The sequence below is a fragment of the Myxine glutinosa genome, chromosome 8 (genome assembly GCF_964187855.1).
Source record: "Myxine glutinosa chromosome 8, kmMyxGlut1.1, whole genome shotgun sequence".
Classification (NCBI taxonomy): domain Eukaryota; kingdom Metazoa; phylum Chordata; class Myxini; order Myxiniformes; family Myxinidae; genus Myxine; species Myxine glutinosa.
The window spans coordinates 108864355-108878885 of record NC_136268.1 but is presented as its reverse complement, the minus strand read 5'-3'; the positions used below and the strand labels follow the sequence as shown (position 1 = coordinate 108878885).

At 47.4% G+C, this 14531-nt stretch overlaps 1 protein-coding gene across 2 annotated transcripts in view; it reads right to left on the bottom strand.

The window, feature by feature from the left end:
• Nucleotides 1-14531, bottom strand: part of LOC137432830 (aromatic-L-amino-acid decarboxylase-like) — a 171863-nt gene that overhangs the window by 119837 nt on the left and 37495 nt on the right. For both annotated transcript variants that reach the window (XM_068125071.2, XM_068125072.2), the window contains exon 8: nucleotides 13714-13808. In XM_068125071.2, the coding sequence (XP_067981172.2) occupies nucleotides 13714-13808 (95 nt within the window). The remainder of the gene's footprint in view (nucleotides 1-13713; nucleotides 13809-14531) is intronic.

The following is a 14531-nucleotide window of genomic DNA, read 5'->3' as shown; positions in this document are numbered from 1 at the left end:
GGCAAGAGTTGCAATCGACAATTTAATTATCGCCCGCCAATGATTGCCCATGTGGCCGAGAGGCCTGCCCCCGTCTGGGTCAAACCACAGAAAGGGAGGGTCTGCCTCCAGGGTTCCGGCCACTTGCGTATGGGAGAATCAGAATGCGCCTACACTCTCCCCGGGAAGCTGGGACAAGGGAGCTCGGGGATTACATTACGAATAGTACTGCAAGATAAACGCAACCACAACATAAGGGCTATAACATTCTCTAGGGGGGTTAGTAGGATTAATGGGGTGGTAAAGGGACTCCAGTGCTTATCCACCCACCTGGTCCCACCCCATGGGACAATGTTTATATGCGGCGACAAGGCTTACCCCTATTTACCAAATAATTGGGGGGGCACATGTTATCTGGGTTCAGTCCTTCCTGACGTTGAGATACTGGATGAGCTAGACCCAAAGTCCTTGGACAGGCATTATAAGAGGTCAGTCATGAACGAAGATGGAACCACTAAACTACACGGGAGTCTATGGGAAAAGGTGTTTGGTTTCTTCTTCCCAGGAGCGGGCACAGTCATGGATAGTTTCCGGATAGATAAATTGGCTTTGGCCCTAGAAAAGGTGGCAAACGACACCGCTACGGCTCATGACATACTATTGGATCGATCGGATCGCGCGCGAAAATTCTTATAAATTTAGCTGGCTCACTGACTGGTTCCAGGGATGGACGGGCACCATAGTGAAGTGGTTATTGACCGCACTGGCTGTGATAATCGGGGTAGTAATTTGGGGGGCACTAATGAAATCTCTAGTCCTCCTCTGTATGAGAAAGTATTTTACAGGATGGAAAGTGAAGAAGCCGCCGACAACGACTATGGCTCTGACCACAGAGGCCGTCGACCTGAACGGGTCCTTCAACAAGGCAGTTGCGACCGGCGCTCCAGAAAATTGCATTGAATTTTGTAATGACTGTGATACTTGTGCGGATCCCATGTGGGAACTGGCTGCTGCCTGTAACGGTGTATGTGATGACTGTGATACTTGTGCTATAAACCCCTTGCGTGTACTGGCTAACGCTGCTTATGTATTACAAGCTGACAGCTGCACGCCCCCTTTCAACCCAACTATGGATCTGATTGCGACACTGGGTCTGGCGGTCGAGGGACCCGACGTGGATATCCTAGACCCGCAAGCCGACCAGGCGCCCATGGGAGACTTTGACATAAAGGAAGTTCCTCTCTTTGCTTCATATGTATTAAGTTCAAATGCTTCAAGTGAATCGGATTTTTACGCTCTGTACCCTGACCAGGAAATTGAGACACAAGATACTGACAATATTATGTATTCCCCAGAACAGCAGCACGTGAGGGACCTCATGGGCATGATCGTTGATTAACTTCGAAGATCTGCAAGGACTGGGTCTGCAAAGGGTGGGGGGAGCAAGTTCCGCAGAGGAGGTGGTGGCCCTCTGGCGGAGCAGAACCTCATCTGGACCAGACACCTTCGTTGTGGATCCGAAACGTTAATGGACTTTCATGTTCTGAGCCCTCAGGCTCCGAGCACGCACCACACGACACGTTCGCCAAATGCACGGGCGAGGCGCTTTGGGCGCACGATATGCCCTTGGGAGATACCCGCATTACACAATTATTTTTTCAATACCCGTATTACACAATTATTTTTCAATAAAGCCCGATGTGGCACGTTGTCTCTTAAGATACTTTGTCTCGACGAGACAAGAGGAAGGAATGTCAAGTAGTAGATTTGTTATTGCCTAAAGTTCAGTTATAGACGTTGGTTGCTAATGTGTTATGATTTATATGATGTTTAAAAATGCTATTTTCATAAAGTTAATAAAGGGTTTTTGCTTCGTTTTAGTTTTGGATGAGGAAAGGCTTAAAATGAGGTCATGCTGGACAATTGTATACGTGTGCTTTTTTCGAGGCTGGTCGTAAAACCACGCCCACATGCGCGTGTTTTTGCGTAAACCTATCGTTGACCATATATATTTTGTATTAATCACAGCAACGCATGACTCTGTATAAACATGCTTTGAATTACTCATGTGAACCCATATATTTGCTCTGGGCTTATCTGGCCAAGCATGCACTCTTTGTGAGTTACATTTCTGTTTTCTCGGAGCCCAGAGAAACATTTGGTCCGAATGATAAGGAAGGGCTGACTCCCCCGAATGACAGAGCGGATGACGGTGGGGGCTTGGCCCACCGGGGAGGAACCTCTCCCAGTGTTGTTTGTTCCCTCGGAGATTTCCTGATAAAACGTGTCCCTATATAAATGGACTGGGAATCAATGTGTTTCCAGGAAGGCTTGACGTGGCATGAGACTGGCTCTTGCTGTAGATGTCTTGGCTTCTTCCGGATCTGTATAAGTTGGTTTTGATTAAAAAGCTGCGTCATTTTTCAGGCTATTTGTGGACTTCTTTTCCAAACGAAGAGCTGATTCTTCACATACATATATACATATATATACATACATATATACATACATACATATATATATATACATACATATATACATACATACATATATACATACATACATATACATACATATATATATACAATTATACATATATATACAATTATATATATATATATATATATATATATATATATATACATATACAGACTTGGCATTTAATATGGAATATTTTTTTCTGGCGGTGAACTTACTTTTCAAGATGTCTTAGAACCAAAAGTTCATTGGAATTATGTTGAAATTATTCGAGATTTTGTCAATGTGACCTTTAAAAGAAAGAAAAACCACATTTGACATTTCGAAACAAATAAATTGATCCTTGAAAGTGCTGTAAACTGATATCGAACTCAATTCATGGACAGTACTGTGTTAAACTTCTGTACGTTTTCCAGAAGTATCTCTTTATTTTGCACATTAGCCAAAAATTTTTTTTAACAAAAACAAAAGTTAAATTACGACTGGGATTACAGACAGTAAAATTACAGTTCAGTACTTCGTGTAACCCCCACGAGCATTCACGAGAGCACATACACGTTGAGGCATGCTGTTCACGAGATTTGCCAAGGTTTGGACAGGAATCGCTTGCCATGCAGTGACAACGGCCTGCTGCAATTCACGCACAGAGGTCGGCTGCTGGTCCAAGTGGTCGATTTGCCGCGTTAATTCTGCCCACAAGTTCTCTATCGGATTCATATGCGGGGACATGGCAGGCCACTCCATATGCTCTACACCACGGTCAGCAAGAAAGTGTTGGATCATGCGAGCACGATGAGGCCATGCATTGTCATCTTGGAAGACAAAGTTTCCTCGAAAGGCTGCACGAGCAAATGGAAGCAATGTTTCTTCCAGAATGGCCCTGTACTTGAACTGGTTCAGGTTTCCATTCAGAACAACCAGGTCAGTTTTGCCGCCTGCATGAAAAGCAGCCCAAACGGTCACCCCACCACCTCCAGCTTGGACTCTTGGCACTATACAATCTTTGTTGTAGGCTTCATGCACTTGTCTGTGCACTCGGACGCGGCCATCTTGACGATAGGCCAGAAATCTAGACTCGTCACTGAAGATTACGTGATTCCACTGTCCTGGCTGCCATTTGACGGTGCTCTCTGGCCCACTGCAATCGGCGCTGGCGGTGTTGTCTGATCAGGCGTGGCTTTCTCAAGGGACGCCTGGCACGATAGCCTGCTTGAATCAGTCGTTGGTTGAATAGCCTTCTGGATACAGGCACATTTGCCAGTTGCTGCCACTCAGCCCCAAGCCGATTAGCTGACTTGGTACGGCCATTGCAGACTAACTGGTGCAGCTGGTGACCATCCCTCCTTGTGGTTCTGCGGGAATGTCCTGGCCTCGGTATTGGAGTAGGGACACCCCTTTGAGCATTTCGTTTCAGGATCTTTGACACCTGACCTTGAGTGATGCCATACTGCCGAGCAATAGCATGCTGTTTCATGCCGTAATTTCGTAAAGCCACCACTCCATGACAAACAGCATTGTCGAGTTGACGGACCATCTCCAGAGGAAGCGGCAATAACTTTTGGAGACGTGCAGCAGTTGTTTTCCACTAATACAGAACGTAACAACCCTTGTATACCCGACTGTGAAGCCAATCATCAAATGTACCTGTCCGTACATTTTGCCACGCCACCTGTGATATAATCCTGTTGTTGACTTCTTGCTGCGACAGACAATCAGTGACATGGTTCTTTTAACAAATAAATCACCAAAGGGTAAAAGAAACTCACCAGATTGATATACTGAGTTCAGAAAGTAAACCCAAGTCAAGAAAAAATATATATTCCATATTAAATGCCAAGTCTGTATACATATATATCTATCTATATATATATATATATATATATATATATATATATATATATATATATATATATATATATATATATATATATATATATATCTATATATATATATATACATACATATATACATAATATATACATATATACATATATATATATATATATATATATATATATATATATATATATTATATATATATATATATATATATATATATATACATATGGTATCTGTAATCTGGTTCTCCAACCTAATGAGCGGACAACATGACGTCATCGCCATGCATGTCCGCATTGCCTGCAAAGCTCCAGAGGAACCATCTAGCAGTGCGTCATTACGGATTATAAATTCAGATACTGTCACAAGTGCATGCAAAACTCACAGTTACCGACCTGGTTTCGCCCTTGTTGGGGCTTCATCAGGGCAACGCAGTGAGGCTTCCATACACTTGTAACTCTGTGAACCTTTCGGTTTTTATATCAGTCACTATGCGACCTTCATATCATCAGTGGAGAACCGCCAGCAAGGTGTCCCATACAGCTGCTGCTGCACCCTGCTGGGAGCGATAAGCACCGCCTGCCACACGGTAACGTTATCTCTGGTATCCACTCATCATATGGAGTCGACCTGGTTGCGGTTGGGAGTTACTAATAATGGTATCTGTAATCTGGTTCTCCAACCTAACTTACCATTATTAGTTACAATAAAATGCACCCAACGTGTCCCTTTTATTTATTTATGGCCCACGAGGCCGACTACTGTGGTTCACCTGTGGGGCATCGGTGCCCTGTGGCCAAGGTCCGCCAGCAAGATTTCGGGCCCTCATGGCTGGTTCCAGCAGAGGGGCCACGCCCCAACCCATGGGGTCCATAAGTGGTGCTCGGCCACAGACATGTGGTCCATAATGTGGTGCATCGATGCAGACAGCTGGTTCTGGGAGTTCCGGGCGCACAATGGCCGACTCACGCACGCTCCCCTCGGCGCCCAATGGCGCAAAGGTCATGTGGGAGACAAAAGGGGGAAGACAGATGAGCGAGGGGTAAGGTCACAAGGGTACACATCAAACAAGGCAATGCAAGGTGAAATGCGTACGGAGGGCGAAGTGAGAAAGCTCGTCCCTACCGTACGTCACCCCCCTGTCACCTACACTACCCTTGCCCTTACCCCATATGTACAAAATCTACACATTTACAAATTCGTCGCTACTGTCACGTCTTCCCCATATTTCTTCAATACCAAATTCGTCACCACAATCCCTCTAGCCAAAATTTGCCATCACCCAATTCATCATCAACCCTCATAAGGAGGAAGAGATGGAACATCAAGCACAATGTCACACCCACGTCATGATGCGTCTCACAATCCAAAACATTTGCACATAAAAAATAATCAAAACATGGCATGGTGTGGAGGTACGTCATCTCAGATGAGTGGATGCAGATGGTGCAAGGTGACTTCATCCTAACTACTTTCTAAATGACTTTAACACTCTTTACTCTACCCGGGGTCTTTCCCTGCCAATCCATTGGCCAACTTACACTATGGGTTCTAAAAACCAATTCCCATTGACCAAACTGTGGTGCTTCTCAATTTGGGGTCTCACTCCCCCGATTCATCTCCCGGTGCCCTTGCACAATTTCTGGGCTGGGTCATGCAGCTCTCCCAGCAGGTCTACCCACCTGCACACCTCCACCACTGTAGTTGCCACCCGAGCTTACCTAGCTCCTCACCCTAACCTAACTAACTGGGGAAGGCCCCTCCTGACTCTGTCACCCCACTCGGTGCCCTCTGGCACTGGGCTACCCGGGTCCGTCCTCCGGATCCTCGGGCCCCATCCACAACTCTACCGGATCCCAGAGCCCACCTGCGGCCTCACCTGGCCGACATCCTCACAGTGGTGGAGTGCCCAAACCAACTACACACACTAACAGGCTACACGCCCAGCCATTTCCACAACACTAATGCACCCATCCAAATACCATTCTCTCACCCGCACCACAGATGCCAATATCCAACCACAATTTACCTGTACCCTCTACCTAACACTTACACTACCCGGTATTCGTGATGGGGGTCCACTCTTCCCCCATTCACACCTCCGCACCATCCACTCCACTCCATAGTTTCCACCATACTCACTCCACGACCATCCATTCCAATACTCCATATATTCCACACTCCATGTATTCCACACACCTGTTCCTCATACCTGTTGTTGCACACCTGTGCACTCACACCTGGTGCCACCTGCATCCTCCTCCTCTTCCTGGACCAGTTGGTCAACACAACACACATCACCATCACTCACTCAAACACTGCCCCATCCACCTGTTCAGTTGCACACCTGTGCAATCACACCTGTTCCTTACACACTTTTCACAATACACTTCTATACACCTCCAACACTCACACGGCATCATCTCATCTAACTACTCCCCTCTGAAACTTGCGCTTCCCAGTCGCCCCTTACATTATTGCGCTCCCTCGTCATTATCATCCACTCTAATCTACCTGCGTCCCCACTACAGGTGTCCGTCACTACCTAACCTTAACGTTACCTAATGTCATCTTCGCTAGATCCCTACACACGATATATCCTAACCCACCCGGGCTAGTTTTCACTGCCATCAACCCCATAAAACTAGTGCTCCTTTGCCCCCCTCGTTGTGAGGGATGGTGGATTGGCCATCCCATCACATCTCTTACTATAAATCTTACTCACCAAATTTCAGCCAATCAAAAATTTGCCAATCACTCTACCAATCCTCTGCCAATCATTACTGCTAATCCTTTGCCAATCATCAAATTTTGCCTTTTTCTAATTTTGGGTCCAAAACACTAACCTCATCATTACAGTCAACTTACTAATGCCTCTCGGTGCGCCAATTCACTTCTACAGCCCGGCTTCGTAAAGCCGAGCAATGAATGCGGGTTGTTTGGTGCCAGCGGCTGGATACGTCCCGCATTCGGTGCAGGGAAGGATGCTTACCCGGACCGAGATCCCACGCACCACCTCGGCACGGAGCCATCCCATGGCCCGACCTCGACCTGCCGGAACGTCTCAACAAAAAGGGGTCGCCATGACGACCCTTCCTATCGGGCTGCCCGCTCCGCCTAGTGGAGCACGGACGCGGCCATTCAAAGCGAGGCACAGCGTGGATCACGTACGGCGGTCCTTTCGAACCCGCCGTGGTTCGGATCCCCGCTGGTCCTCGCGGCACGCGAAGCTGCCCGACGCGCACCGAGGGCCCGATTCGGCTATAAGTCGCTCTAACCGCTAACCCGGTTACCGTCGATGCCTCACCTGCATGCTTACACCCCGCAGCCCGTTCCTTGCTCAGACATCCAGCTGTTCCCATGCTCCTCGTCATTGCACCTTCTCTTACACACCCAGGTGCACTCATTCCGCTCACAGACTTGGTCACACACCTGACCACCGAACACCTTGGCACACATTCGTTGTTCGCACCCCTCACCAACACACCTCTTCGCGCCCCCTTCTCGGTCACCTCCTCTGTGACAACCACAGGTGTGCTCTCACTCGCACACCCAACCACGTGTCTCACTACTAATTCCAGTGTGCATTCCCATACACGCTCTACCATTCCAGGTGTGCTTCCTTCCATTCCAGGTGTACATCCTCTCTCACCTGTCACAACCAACTCACGCTCCGTGTCACTCTCACTACTTCCACCACCACTCTTGACAGCGCACTCACCCTTACTCTCGACAGCGCACTCTTTCCTCATGCACCTGTCCGTTACACACCTTTCTCGTGCACCCTCTTGCGCACACTCTCCCGTTACTTCCTCTGTAACACTCACCACAGGCGTGCATTCTCCCTTACTCTTGACAGTGCACTCTTTCCCCATGCACCTGTCCGTTACACACCTTTCTCGCGCATCCTCTTGCGCACACTCTCCCGTTACTTCCTCCGTAACACTCACCACAGGCGAGCATTCTCCCTTACTCTTGACAGCGCACTCTTTCCCCATGCACCCGTCCGTTACACACCTTTCTCGCGCACTCTCTTGCGCACACTCTCCCGTTACTTCCTCCGTAACACTCACCACCGGCGTACATTCTCTCGTTACATCCTCTGTAACACTCCTCACTACGCGCTTCCATGTGCTCCCTCGCACACGCGCTACGACCGACTCACTCTCGACAGCACACTCACTCCTTGGCGCGCACTTTTTCCTCACACACCCCAGAGTCGGACATTCTCGCACACCTCCTCCTTCACACACCGTACCTGTCGCACACTTCACCAACGGCCTCTCACGAACACCCGGGTCCAAAGCAACCCCCAAGCCGACTGAAGCTCCCCTCACATCATATACATTTTCTCGTATATCGCCACTCACCTTGGCACCACGTCTCCGCACCTCCTTCGCCACCTGCAAACTCTTTATTTGGTGAGTGAGCACATCATCATGATTTGAACACAGACCTTGCACATACTCCATCACTTCCTCCCTTATCTCCTTTTTAGTTTCCCTCCATCTCTTCTTAATTTCACTCACCCCTTCTTCCACCTCCTCTAATTTTTCCTTTACCTCCTTCATCTCCCTGTGCACCCCCTCTATCTCTTCCTCTAACGCCACTTTAACCGTTTCTATGTGCGTCCTCACCTATCGGTCCTTCGTCTCCATTACTTCTGTCACCTCTTCCAACTTCTTCGTCAACCCCTCATGTACCATCTGACATTCCTTCTGTGTCGCTATTAATTCGTTCTTAATGTCTTTTTGTGTCGCTTTTAACCCCCCGATTATTGCCGTGTTCTTTTCCACTTGGTCCACTAGTTCCTTTTGTCCCACTGTCAGCTGTTCTACTCCCCTCGTCAGACCCTCTATTCCCCCTTGTAACCTCGCCGTATTATTCCTCACTTCTTTCTCCATACGCTTTTCACCTCGCTTTACCCCGCGGTTCACCTCGCTTCAGACCCTCTATTCCCCCTTGTAACCTCACCCCCGAGACCTCCTCACTTACACCTCGTCGTATCTCCTCTTTCATCTCCTCCATCTCTTTTGTAGATGCCACCCTCATCTGTCCCAATTCATCCCTCTGAGCATCCAATTTACTTTCTAACCCGATTTTCACCTCCTCTATCTGCTCTCCCATTTGTTTAATTTCTCGGGCGGATTGCTCCCCTATCTCCCGCAATTTGCCTTCCATCCTATTTTCTAACCCCCTTAACCCATTTTTCACCCCTTCTATCCCATTGTCTAACCCCTCAAATTTATTGTCTAACCCCTCAAATTGTTTGTCTAACCCCTCAAACTGTTTGTCTAACCCCTCAACGGTACTCCTCGCTTCGTCCCTCATTGCTCCCATCATTCTGCTTTCCATTTTCTCACTATCAGCCCTCCTTCTGTCTTCCATTTGTTCCATACTGTCGTTTTTTCCCTGCATTTCCACCATGAATTGGGCCATGAAGGCTTGCATTTGGACCGCGCTCATTGGTTCCGCGGCCGTGGCCCCCTCAACCACGTGCGCGAGAGCGCCATTTTGTGCGCCTGATACCCCCTCAACCACACCTTCTTTACTCTTCTCCACCCTTTCCTCCACATACATTTCCCCGAGGTCCTGGGTCGATTCTACCCCGTCTATCTGTATCTCTCCCACCGGCATCCCGTCGCCTTGACCAGCCATGGCGCGATTTCAAAATTCGGGTTTTGCTTTACAACACAAATTTCCAGCAGCTTGTAATTTTGAGCGCGTTAAGCGCGCTTCGGGTCCGTATCCCACTCCTGACACCAATTTGTTACGGTCCGCGGATTAGATGTTATTTTTACCGAGCGGAGGTAACCGCGGCCGAACAGTTGTTCCCCGACTAAACCCGATTCACCCAAACGTTGGCCGTATCGCGCCACCACTATTCAATCGGGAAAAGACTAAGACGACGAATGCAAAGAGGAAGAAGGAGACGTACAGAAGAGTAACGGGGTTTATTATTATTTACACACATAAGCAAAAAGGCAGTCACGATTATTTACAGGGGACATGAGACGCAGGTGACACAGTGCAAATGACTAGCTTGCCTAACAGGCTTAATTAATACCCAGGACAGAACAAACGAAGACACAGACTCACGCGGGGAATTGCAGAGTGGATTGGCTGGAAGGAGGAATGTTCAGCTCGGACCACAAGCTGGAAGGCTTGGCAGGGCGCACAGCAAGCCGGGCCTCGTCAGGCTGGAAGCGAGCAGGGCGACGGCGGCACGCGTATCTCGCTGCACGCGGCCGGGGCTGGTTGTCGCTCCACGTCTCGGGCTCTTTTGGGTCCTCCCCTTCTTTCTCCCAAATCGTCTGACGCGTCTTTCTCTCCTTGCGCACTTGTCTCTCTGAAGGTCGTCTCTTTTCAGACTCAGAACTCATCTGCTTGGGGAACGTCCCGCAGTGGGTTATATATGCCCCGCCCCTCAACCTTTGCGAACCTCCTTGATCTTTCTTGCCACACCCTCTCGAAGTCCAACCCCTTGTTTGTGGTTGGTTGAGTGGGGCTTACTCACTCCTCCCCTCTCTGATGAGGTGGGGACCCGCCTTTCTTCCCCAACCCTGCCTCGTGGCCAATGGCGGCTTTGGAGGGGATGTAATTGCCAATCGAGGCTTGGCAATGACGAAAGGCTGAAATGGAGGTTTTTGAGAATGGGAATGAAGGGAATCTATCTCTTTCACTTGGTGCAATGGAGTGTCATTCTAATGGAAGACAAGGCCTTACTCTAAAACACATAATAAGATATAAGCTACTGAACAAGGGTTTTATCGTGTCCTGCAATGTGGTGTTTCATGGAATAACTACCGGGACGCCCTTTTTACCTTTACACAACTCTGGAGGCAGGAGGGGCCATATTCAACCATGTTACACAATCAAAAAAAATACCATCCTCATATCCGCAACAATATATATATATATATATATATATATATATATATATATATATATATATATATATATATATATATATATATATATATATATATATATATATATATATTGTTGCGAATATGGAATTTGGCCTCCATATCCGCTTGTAAATATTCCCCTATTTCCCCAATACTCCCCAACTATCCCCAATCCCCCATTCCCTAGTCCCGTTGTCTGTAAACAACAATCAGTGGAGCCGACCTTCCCCTTTTTCCCCCATTGGGTGTCGTGCCCAGGTCCACCGCGTCACACGTGGACAACTTTCGGACATCTTGCTAGTTATTCTTAGTCTATGTCAGTTAAGGACTCGTTTCCATTAATTCTGACTCTTCGTTGCACCAGAATGTGATTATATGGCACCAGTAGTGAGTTTAGGACCTTTCCCATACCTCCTTCCATCTTCTTCCCCAAACAACAACAACAACAACAACTACAGCTACAACAACAACTACAACCACGGCGCGCGGGGGGAGTGTGCGTCCTCCCACCAGCTCGGTTAGCCGCCATGACCATGCGCTCCACGGGGTTACCACGAAGGGGCTGGCTGTCAGCTCCTCGTCAAGGGCGGAGCCTGGTAAACCCCCCCGCACGCACCCAATGAGAAGCAACGTGCCGATTCCACGAGGCGGAGCTAACGAGCCGAGGGCGTGTCACTCCCCGCCGGATATACGAAGCGACTCACCGGATGTGAGGTCAGATGCGCCCCCAGCTTGAAGAAGAGCAAGTCACTACCTCCGAGCGCTGCGACCTCCCTGCATGCTGCATCTCTGGACCGGACCGAGCCGATTCTGTCCCTGAGCCCAGGTGCACCTGGAGCCATCGATCCTGCCTTTCCTAGCCATCAATCCCCGTGTGAGTCAGCCTTTTGTCCCGTTTATCTGTCGTCTGTTGGGGTTAATATAAGATTGTGTCTAAGTGCTTGTCTTTCTATGCTGTACCTCTCGTCCCTGTAATCTGACCTTCCGAACGAATATAATCTCCTCCGGAGGTCTTGAGAACCGTATCCATGGTGTCGTGTCATTTTAATCCCAGCCGTGTGTCTTTTCCTTCATTGACCTAGCGTAGCGCGATTAGTCAACGTTCGGGTATAATCGGGTAACTTGTGCAGACGTGGTCATACCAAACCGCTCGGTAAATAACATCTAAGCCACGTCTGTAACAATATATATATATATATAAATATATATATATATATATATATATATACAGGGCGTTTCGAAAAGGTTGATGCAACTTTGACTTCCTGCCATTTCTTTGTTTTTTGACCTGTACCGTTTTGCTTTACAGGGTTTGGTGGTGTTATTGTGGTATTTTTTCCCTGAGATTTCTAGCTCCGTTGCTCAACTATGCCATTGACAGTGGAGCAGAAGACAAACGTGGTGGCTCTGTGGTATGAGACTAAATCAACAACCACAACAACATTTTCTGGGGGGCAGAACCACCTGAGATCACTGAGAGGTACCTGAAAGGGCCTAAGGTCACATGCTTCTGCGCCTTCAATGCCAAATGGGGAATGCTCGGGCCTTACTGGTTTGAGAATGACAACAGCAGGATGGTGACGATCAACGGTGAGCGCTACCGGGCCGTGCTCCAGAAGTTCCATAATGATCTCGCCCAAAAGGTCACCCCAGACCAGCTCAGCATGACCTGGTTTATGCAGGATGGTGCACCTCCGCATACAGCTGGTGACACCTTCACTTTCCTGCAGCAGCTCTTCAGAAACCGCCTCGTTGCCCTGGGTACCACTCTATCTATGTCAACTGCCCTGCCACACTGGATGATCTGAAGCAGGTGTCAGACTACCTCCAGGCAGTGCCACATGATACCTACAGGAAAGTTGGACAGAACTTTGGCGCCAGGATCAATGCCTGTATGAACCGCGGAGGGGCACACATCGAGAACGTCAATTTCAAGGATTTTGCGTAAATGCCAATTTCAGACCTTGGCCTCTCACTAACTCTAGCAGTGACTTACTGCAATAGCAATCAGTGATAGAAAATACTATGTCATAAGCTTTCAAGAAATGTTTGGTTCACATTCCTGAGGTTTCTGTTTCTTTGTAAATAAACGTTTAAAGTTGTATCACTCTTTCTGAAACACCCTCTATATATAAATATACATATATACTCGTATATACACAATTTATTGTAATTGGGTGCCAATTTGATAGATACAGCTGCATGAAGAAATAAATGTATTTTATTTGCCAGATGTAGGGTGCCCCTTTATATAAACTTTTCTAGAGCATTATTTTGGTTCCTCCGAAGAACACAAGGGTAGTCCATTAGTCCAGCATGCATTAAGATATTTTTTGAATGTCCCTTCTTTTATATACTTTGCCACATGACACATACCATATAAAGGGGCCTTTTCTATGCCCCTGGCATTTTCCCCAAGAATGTAATGTTATGGCATTCTATAAATCGTGTTTACATTCCATGAATGGTGCTCCAGTAGTAGTTTGTCTACTTGTCCAATCCTCACCTCCACGCCGTTGAGCAAAGGCCGGAACTCGGGACAAATGAAAGCACTCCCAGCATATGCTGCATCGATGTGCATCCAGATTCCCTCACGCTGGCCTAGTACAGTCCAAAACAAACCAAAGAAGCTTACATCTGGATCATGGTTGAATATTATATAACACAAACTTTGCTTGTATAAAATGGGATGTTTAACAAAATAATTATGAAAAGACCATCACGTGGAGCAATTCCACGTGATGGTCTTTTCATAATTATTTTGTTATGTGCATTAAGTGAACAGGATTAAAGTAGTGAAACATTAAGAGGTTCCATTGTTAACGCATCCAAGGATCTATCTTGTCTGTACCTCTCGGTGAGGATATTGAGGTCACTTACCTTGGCAGTGATAGTCATGTCTCCGCATATTGTGAGCTAGATGTTGACAGACGTGTCATAAAAATGTATCCAACTTGTAACCCAGGTGTTATTGCATCTTCTGTCCACTATATGGTCATTATAGGATCTTGACCGCCAAGAGCGGAGGGCAGTCCTGTGACATTTATTCTGTGTGATTCATGTGCATGTCTAGAATGGTAAGGGGAAATACATTGCATGTTCCTACGCTTGTTTGCTTGGATGTCATATCAACTCTTGATCGTATGATCGTAGTGTACTGATACCATGATCATTGATTTCTTCTTAGATGCTGTTAGAGATCGATTCTGATTAAACTCAGCTTGGAGACACTGTCGTGGACTTGGATTTTTAAGACAAGACGTCTGAGTCGGGCCTGTGGAGTCCTGGATTCATTAGACCGTGGGGTGTAGAGCTGTCGGTATC